General features: G+C 34.1%; 1 protein-coding gene across 1 annotated transcript; it reads right to left on the minus strand.

Moving 5' to 3' along the window:
* Window positions 1–928: 928 nt before the first annotated feature.
* On the minus strand, window positions 929–8,835 carry LOC131848669 (ER membrane protein complex subunit 2-like). The gene is made up of 7 exons (XM_059198592.1): window positions 8,667–8,835; window positions 7,708–7,821; window positions 6,036–6,186; window positions 5,089–5,232; window positions 3,719–3,875; window positions 2,699–2,794; window positions 929–2,230 (listed from the first exon to the last, which is right to left on the minus strand). The coding sequence occupies exons 1-7, from the start codon at window positions 8,698–8,700 to the stop codon at window positions 2,042–2,044; spliced, it is 885 nt and encodes a 294-aa protein (XP_059054575.1). The 5' UTR covers window positions 8,701–8,835; the 3' UTR covers window positions 929–2,041.
* Between the last annotated feature and the right edge of the window lie 858 nt (window positions 8,836–9,693).

A 9,693-nucleotide genomic window follows, 5' to 3' on the forward strand; every position in this document is an offset into this window, starting at 1 on the left:
CTTGAATATGCATTGTGGTAACATAATAAACAAAGTCCTACATATACTTAATTTTAATTTTTCCCATCGTCTGTGTATTATGGATATATTTATTAACTACCATATGAATAATCTGTCTTTCATGATTAAAAAATAATAGTGACATATTTTATAACATTCTTGAGTCCATATATAACAAACAAGCTTACTAAGGCTCGTCAATTCAGATTTTTTTTTATAATAGACCCTATACACTATTGTTTTATAGGGAGACCTACTCGAATCTTGAACTTTATAAGATAATTTTCAAATAAATTTAGAGAATGACATTAAAAATATAATTTTATTTCATTACACGACATTATTATTCATGTTTGTTATATTTTTAAAATCTGATATATGGATATAACTTCCAATATACACATCAAGAAGATATTCTTTAGAAACCATAAAAACTTGTAAACTATACTTGTCATAGACAATGTAGATTACACAATCCCTACATTGTTCATCTTTCAGCTTTCTTAAAAGAAATGCAGAAAGAGTTTCGCTGTCAAATGTTTATATTAAGGGTATATACGTTTCTTAAGGGTCGGCGCGCACGTGACACCTCTGGTGTCTCAGGCGTCCATAGGCTACGGTAACAGTTTACCATCAAATGCACTGTATCCTTGAATGGCACCATTGTAGTATAAAAAAACCTTAGTGCGTCTCTAGACCGTACATATAATAATCAAATTGTTTGCTTATATCTAGTGTCCCATTAAGAATACAATGTAATATTGTAAAAAAAGGGGTAAGACTGCGTTTTCGTTCCACGGGTGAGTTATGGTAATAAATGACAGTTCCGATCCTCGTGCCTGCTGTAATCACTACGACTGATTTACTCTTATTTAGATACTCAACCAGTTAGTTGTGTATTTAATATTTTGAATCTATTGAACTAGGTGTATATAAATCTAATGTAAAGTTCAAACAAAATTATTAAAAGAGCAACACGTAAGTTTCTTGCTCTTACTTGTGATGAGCTTTCCGAATGAGCGGCATGTTAAAAATAAATGATGACTATTCAAAAGTGCTTTAATTTAAGTTTATATCAATAAATGATTTTATATACTATTCTATTGATAATCACCTATACCCGCACTATGTACATCACGTCACGTGAGACGCCCGCGATAACCCTAATGTGTTGCCATTCCGGAGCATTCATATGTCATGCCTTCATACCTTGTCTCACTCTCCAAACGAAACACATCTTACAAACCAATTTAAAAAATTACCAGTTAATTAAATTCCTAACCCGGATTAACCGTGAAATGTGCATTCATAATGGAACACATGTATAGTAAAGACCCGATTATCCGGCTCCCATAGGATTAGTGATTGTCCGGATTGTAATTTGTTCTAAATAAACACCTAGCATCATATATTAACAATTACCTGCCGAAGTTTTCTCGAGATTATAGAATGGGTTTTTTTTAAAGAAACCCTTGATATTTGAATGTTTCTTAAAGACCACAACGCGTAAACACCTCTAGTGTTTCAGGCCTCCATCATCTACGATAACCGTCTACCATTAGATGGGCCGTATGACTGTTTTCCACCGGGGTGAAGAGGATTGTTAGTATTGTACATTAATAACACAATTGCTAGCAATGTATAATGTCAGATTGACTTCCAAGTTCCCCCTGGAAACCATTGTGATATATTCATGGTGAATTTACCACAGGCTAACTGACCTGACCTCATGCTCCTCTTATCGTCCTCCACTGGTGCCCCGTCAGTAAACAGTTAGCGCAGGCGGGTTCACCAGTCCATTATCATCCATAAGACTGTTTTCCGTCATTGTGATATAAATAAAAAAAAAAAATAACCCAGTAAAATAACTATATAACGAACAATAATGTAGTAAAATACAAGAATGGTTGTTACATTTCTAAACTTATTAATATATAGTATGTATGTACAAAAACGACTTTTGATACACTCCATTATCCGAATGTGACATACAATCATGCCGGTTAATCTAGTTTTTACTCTACATGGTAATAAATTAGGTTCATTCTGTAATGGCGAGCGCCACCATCATTTGTGAGAGCCCCGGCGCTGTTGGTGCAGTGGCTGCGGCGCGAGCTTCCTGCTGCCTCTTGGTGGCTTGCGACTGCGCCCATTGGCACAACTTCCACACTTCCTTACGTTTGGAACTGTTACCTGATGACTTGTAGTGGTTCAGCAGGTTGTTTGTCGCCTAAAATAAATATATTTTAATCTTAATAATATTTTAAACGCTAAAGTTTGTAAGTATGGATGTTTGTTACTCTTTCACGCAAAAACTATTGAACGGATTTTGATGAAACCTTATAGTAATATAGTTTATTTATTTATTTAATTAAGCATACAAAACAGATTACAATCAATATAATAAGATAATTAGGAGCGTGTAGTTCGGTACAAAACTGGATTGTAATCCAACACAACATGCCTAAAAGCTAAATTATATAGACGCATTCAATATACGCTAGATAGCTAGATAAGGATATATAATGAAAAGTAAACTAAACAGAAAATAATGTATAACTACGTAATGCAATGAATTATCATGTTAACAGAATTTTATGCATCACATAGGCTATATTTTATATTGAAATATAGAGCGAGTGAAACCGCGGGTAGTATTGTATAAAAGTTAACATAATAGTTTTGCAAAATCACTTACCAGGAACAGGCCAAGCATAGCTCTCATATTGTCAGGATTGAGTTTCAATGCTTGACAGTAGTAAGATTTCGCCAATTCCATGTTTTCGATGCCTCCCTGAAACAACAGATGAAGTAAGACCAAGCGCAATCTCATTATTAATAAAAAAATAAAAAAAAGCAACAAATTTTATATAAATTGTCTGTCTTGTTAATCTTCACCCTAGATCCCTTTCTTTGTGGCTGAAAGATCCAATTGCCACTATAATGAAATGTGCCACACTATGCTTACATCATACACTGACTTAGTTCACTTTCATAACTTGATTTTACAGAACCAGTGGTCTTTTCTTGTATGTAGAAATAGAAATAATCTTAATTCAAATAAACTTAATATAAGTTTGAATAGTCATGTTCTTTAAGAAATTATCAATAATTATAATTATCTCTGATTGAAATGACCCTTCCTTTACTCTCGGTATCGTTTATTAATTTTATTACAATGATGTTGTGTTTATTTGAATTGTGTAGAGTATTGAAATGAAGCCGTTTGTTGCCAACATCACGCCGTTAGTTTTATTTGCGCCCAGTCGTCAATAGATGGCGCGAACAATCTCTTTCTTTCATAGTCAGATGTCCACCGCTCTTAATTTTATAATTAACAAGCAGACCCACGCGTTGCTGTTCTAAGATTCTTGAATAAAATAATATTGCGACTATAAATTGAGATGTAAGCTATCCTATCTTTCAAGTTGGATCAAATTGCACACAATGTGCAAATCAAATTTGCAATCGGTTCAGTAGTTTAGGTGTTGATTGCGGATAAACAACGTGATACGTAATTTTTATATATAAAGATGATTAAAAAAAGCGCTAAAGCACGCACTATTGAAGAACGCGAGAATTCACGAGTTAGCGGCGAGCGCGGTATTTCTCGTTCTACTTGTTTACATTTACATGTTCATTTTTTCCCGCGTAAAAGAGTGTAAAGGCAGCAATTTTATTTCTATGTACAATTGTAAACCGTTATAAAAGCACGTACCATGGTGTACCGTATATCTGCGAGACGCTGCTGCATAAGATGATTGTGGGGCTGGTGGAGGATCAACTCCTCAGCACAGTATACAGCGCGCGAATAGTCTTGCATTTGTAGATACAACTCGCACAGCTCCTGCCACGCCTCCACGTCTGATATGAATCTGACAACAACAATTATAATATAATAATAATCTCAGAACAAATCACACAGCGCCATCGAGACCTAAATAGAGAGAGAGATAGAGTAGAGTAGATAACTGATACAAATACATAGATTTTTTTTCATAAAGTCATACATATTATATATTAGATCCAAACTGATACAAACAATCATTCTGATGAATACCAATATTTGTGCCGTGCGAGGAATGAAACCCGTAACTATCGGAAGTAATGGGATGTCCTAAACCGCTACACCACCGAGACCAAATACTATTTTAGAAAGAGCTACTATAAAAGATACTAATTAAAATGAGCTCATGTTTCTATAGTCAAGTTTTTTTTTATATTAGTAAGTTCACTAACCAAAACAAAACCAAACAGACAGATGCAGTCAGAACAAGCAAAAAACTGGAATGGAAGTGGACAAGACATGCAATAAGAAGTAAGAAAGAGACATGGACTTAGGATGTCTTAGATTGGTATCTAAGAAAGGAAGGCGACAGAAAAAGAGGTGAGAGAATGATATAAGAGCAGTGACGAGACCCACAAGGAGAAGGAAAGCATTGGACAAAGGAACATGGAGTCAATTGGAGAAGGACTATCTTAAGACAAGCTGACGGACCGAGGCAGTGACATAGTAATAAACAAAAACAATGTTAACTATAACTGGACTATCAAATCTGGCCAAATCATCCTAACGTGCTGGCCTAGCAACTGATAGTCCTCGACAACATACGTCGCCTACTGGCGTATAAGGCGTAGGTTACTGGAATCCGATGACCAATTAGGACGTCCTAAAGAGACGATGATTCTGCTGGAAATCACACTCTACACGCGACGTAATTTTTACCACATATGTTTATAGTCGACTAACTGCAGGACACAGAAAAAAAATCAGTACCAAGGCGCGCTACAGAGTCTCCTTTGTCGGGGCTGCTTTAGAGCCAAAGAAACGGCCGCTTACATAATCCTGGAGTGCACAGCAGTGGCCACACAACGAACACATCTCGAAACGGTGAGATCGCTCCGCGAAGCCTGTAAGGACACTAGGAGGCTTCTGCGTTTCTGGGAGAAGCTTGGCTGGCTACTTTAGTAGTCTCGGCTCTACATGCACAACGGTTATTAATAACCAAATTAGAGGTTATTTGCGGAGAAGAGTCCACATTACATTACATTAACAATTCAAAGGCTGTAAATAAATAAATTACTTACTTCTTTAAATAGTCAACTAAATCTTCAATGGCCTCTTTAATCTGCCCTCGAGCTTTGCGTATGGCTATCATCCTTTTATATACGGCCGAGTTTGTTTCATCTGCTCTAACAATTTTGTCCAAGACCTCGACAGCTTCAGCATATCTAAACATTAAAAAAATATATAATAAAGAAAATTAGTGTTGTGGTATAACTTGGTTATTGGTATAAATGTAGAGTGGGAGTCATATTAAGCAGTATCAGTATAGATTTCAGGTTATATAGTAAATGTTAATGTAAATATTACTGATGTAATGCTGAGTATATGTTTTTAACCCATCAAAAACATAAATGTGAAATAAGAGCCAAGTTCAATATGATATAAGCCTTGGGGATGTTGACTTCAACGACAAAAGAAGTGAGATCTAAATGGGTGCCAAGTTCAGTGGTCCATCCTGAAATTTATTTATAACAACATAAAATATAATTTCTTCTGATAACTGAGGATAATATATTGTAGCCTAAGGTCTGACTTGGCCAGTTGTCATGTTATGTTAACACCTTGAAGTTATTTCTATTTCAAATTTTGCTCAAGTATTCTTATGTAATTAAACCTTTTCATACAAATATTGTCAGGAATATCAATGAAATACATTAAATACACAAATTAACAGTAAGGGGCCGTTCCAGTATTAGGCAAGCAGATTTACTACAATTATTTACCACCCCCCCCCATCACCCTTGTCATCAAAATTAAGCAAAGCTTACCCCCTCCCCCCATAATTATGTAAACATTTTTAAATTTTGTAATTTATTAGCAAAATAAAGTGAGGGTTGCCAATTGTGTAAAAAAGTAAATAACTACTGATGACGTAATCCTTAGACTCTCCTACCCCCATGTCATCCGAAATAAGCAAAGTAATGACCCCCGACCCCCAAAGGCCCCTAAATATAAAACAGGTACCAACTTCTCTTCGGCTTCAAGTCGTGCAGCCTGGTACCTCTTGACTCTCAAACTTCCAGGGAACTCGTTTGAGAGAATATCAATACAGTAGTTTGCTACACTGTAACAGTGACAGTCCAAAGCAGCATATATCACCTGCTCCAGCAGTACATGCTCTGGAAAACATTAATAAATCCTTACTAATCTATACATATAAATAAAATTGGAGTGTCTGTTTGTAATATTGAAATAACCGTTTTTTACTACATACATATGAATATAAATACTGTATTTACACCAAAAAAAAAACACATTTTTAATTTTTTGTCTGTCTGTCTGTCGATCTGTTTGTTCCGGCTAATCTCTGAAATAGCTGGACCGATTTTGACGGGACTTTTATTGGTAGGTAGCTGATGTAATAAGGAGTAACTTAGGCTTTAGACGAAGTCGCGAGTGCAGCTAGTATATATAATATAGATGCGAAAGTAACTCTATTGGTCTGTCGCGCGCGACACCAAAACTACTGAACCGATTTAAAGGAAATTTGATACACAGTTAGTACCTTAAGAGAGGACATATGCTACTTTTTAATGAAAAGGGTTGTTAGGGTTGTAAGTAAAGAGGGTTGAAAGGGGAGATGAAAGGTTGTATGAAGTATCATCATTGTTTAAAGCCAGAAGCTTGAAACATACTTTTTAGGATATTAATTATTGATTTAATATAAATAGATATAAATAACATTTGTAGATTGTAAAAATTGGATCCTTAAGATGGTAAAATAAAATATGGGATGAAAGTTTATATGGAATTTCATCAAATTTTAAAGCTAGAATGATAAATCTTGTTTCTTTGGCTATTGTGGGTTAGATATTTAATGAATAGAATAGAATAGAATAATATTTATTACTATCACATATCACAACACAACAATGACGATGCTCACAGCAGCATATAAATTATTATAACATATAAATAGAAATAATAAATACAATACAAATCATTAGGATAAAAAAAAATGCTATCCAAAGTTATTTCATTGCAACGAGTTTGCAATCACAGCTAGTCTTATATATAAAATTCTTGTGTCACAGTTTTCGTTCCCATACTCCTCCGAAATGCCTTGACCGATTCTCATGAAATTTTGTGAGCGTATTGAGTAGGTCTGAGAATCGGCCAACATCTATTTTTCATCCCCCTAAACGTTAGGTGTAGTACACCCCTAAATTTTTTTTTTATTTTAATAATAATAATAATAATAATAATATATTTATTATATTTTATGCACATAGTTGAGCCTTCTTGATATGTTAACACAATGACAGGAATAATTTAAATAAAACTATGTGCACTCAGTGCACTGCAGACTTACATAGTCATTTACCAATCCGATTTTAGTACAAACAAAAAAATTGTTGATCTTGTCTTATCGTCCTCCACTGGTACCAGCTTATACCATTAGTGTTAAGCACCATACTATTATAATCCATTTAAATTAATATTTTATACAAACTTTTATGTAAAGAGATGTAAAGGGAGGGGACGCCCTAGGAAAAGATGGATGGATTGTGTGAAAGATGATATGAATAAAAGAAGAGTATGTTCAGATATGACGACCGATAGAGAGCAGTGGAAGAGAATGACATACTGCGCCGACCCCAAATAATGGGATAAAGGTGAGGCAATGATTTTATACTAACTTTCATTGCCCACTTTGTCCAGATTTTCACTGAGCACCGTGAGCCACAGCTCCATTATTTCTTCACTTCGTCTCTCATTGCTCTCACGCCATTGTCTCAATAAGTCTCGTGCTTCTGAATAATAATTAAATACATATTAGTATCCTATGTGAGTATCCTTTCATTTATTGCTATTGTAACTATACCTGCACTGAATTGTATAAACCAGTGTTTCCCAATTTTTTCAGTATGATGCCCCACCTCAGTTTTTCTTCTTATGCCCCTCTCCCCCCCCCTCTCCCATATTCAAATAGAGGGGAGGGGCATAAGATTTTTAAGTATACTTATTACTTCATACTACATATTTTATAACATTATAAAATTTCATTGTTAACTTAAGAAACTTAAGAAATAATAGGAAAACTTAAATAGAAGAAATCACTAGGAAATTGTTAATCAAACAGTAAGTAAATTTTCGAAATATAGATAAAAATTGAAATTCACTTTTTCGAATCGCCGCCTTAATCAAATTGCTACCAGAACCTCCCCCCCGTGTGGCGTGGGCCCCACGTCGGAAAACACTGGTTCACATTCACAAGCTTCCAAGCAATAATAATTGCCTGATGATGCCGATTCAGTGGCGAAATAGGTACGTGTCGCAATATGGGTGTAGGTATAATAATGGTCGGAAATGTTTCACTAATAATTAAGGTCCTAACGATGCCTGTATCAAACTTACTAATGGTAGCGGCAATAAACAAAATAATTTAGATACATTTATAGTTAAATAACGCCTATAAGTAATTGAAATAAAACTAAATAGATAAAAAAATACGTAAATTTGATTAATGGTGAATAATCATAGTAATGGCAATAAAACATTTGAAGGAAACTTATTATAATAGGATATTTTACTTTACAATTACAAAGGCATGATTTCGGTACAGTAATATGAAATATTGTTTTTACAAATTACAAACCATCAAAACTGAGTTCTTCGTAGTTGTAGGACATTGTCACTTTTTTTCAGATACAAATAAATAATTATATGCAAATATGAACATATATTGGGGTAAAAATTTTATAATTTATTTAGAAATTTTAGATAAAATTATTATATTAGTGGTAAACGTTGACAGTTGTGATATGCCTGTGTTTGACCTTGACATATATAATTCTTGACAGTATTCTGTATTCCACAGATGAGGACACACATTTCGGTATTCTTGATTTTAATGAACCATAGACACATAGAGCAAATGGTCACTATGCTTTTCACAGAATTTTTTATTATTTTTGTGATAAGTATTTTGTCATTAAGCAAACACTGGTGCTTATAAATACATACTTCTAAAAATAATGATACTTATATAATACAGGTATATCTATCCATTTGAAGAAATTCACAATCATTATCTATGCTAAAATTAATTCAATAAGAATGTTTTTTTTTATTACATATGCCATAGACTCAGATTAAATTAAGCATAGAGCACAGGTTCATGTTTCAATATATTCCAATGTACGCATATAATGATTTCACTTAAATATGGAGAAAAATGGTTACTAGTAATTATATAGGCGTTTTGAGACCGTGCCACGAATACACGTGCTAGAGTGCGTGTATAGGAATAGAAAGTGTTGTGTGTTGTGTACTTGTAGTGAACGAGACGTCTGCAATATGTCTGACTATTTGGAAATATTTTTAGATTTAGCTTAGCCCTTAACATTAAAGACATATTTTAGAATTACTGATGCCATGGATTACACATGACAAATAATAAAAAGGGGTAAGATTTCATTTCCCTTTGTAGTAAAACAGTAGAATAATTTGTTCCTTGTAATAAAGAACGCTAAATTTTTTATGTCTCAATGGCCTTTATCTCGAGTTTTTGTTTTCTTTTGTCCTCTGTTCGCATGTTGTACAAATTGGTGTCATGCGATGTCTTGTATTTTACCTTGTATATTTATGTAGTGTTATTTTGTCTGACAGATCGATAAGGAGAC

The sequence above is a fragment of the Achroia grisella genome, unplaced genomic scaffold (assembly GCF_030625045.1).
Source record: "Achroia grisella isolate CSIRO2021 unplaced genomic scaffold, CSIRO_AGI_Agris_v1 utg567, whole genome shotgun sequence".
NCBI lineage: Eukaryota > Metazoa > Arthropoda > Insecta > Lepidoptera > Pyralidae > Achroia > Achroia grisella.

Coding starts and splice junctions, on each gene's coding strand:
- LOC131848669 (XM_059198592.1), bottom strand. CDS start 8,700: ATGTCCTACAACTACGAAGAACTCAGTTTTGATG. Junction 6,187..7,707: donor GGACAAAGTGGGCAATGAAA/GTTAGTATAAAA, acceptor AATGTTTTCCAG/AGCATGTACTGCTGGAGCAG. Junction 2,231..2,698: donor CTATGCTTGGCCTGTTCCTG/GTAAGTGATTTT, acceptor TATTTATTTTAG/GCGACAAACAACCTGCTGAA.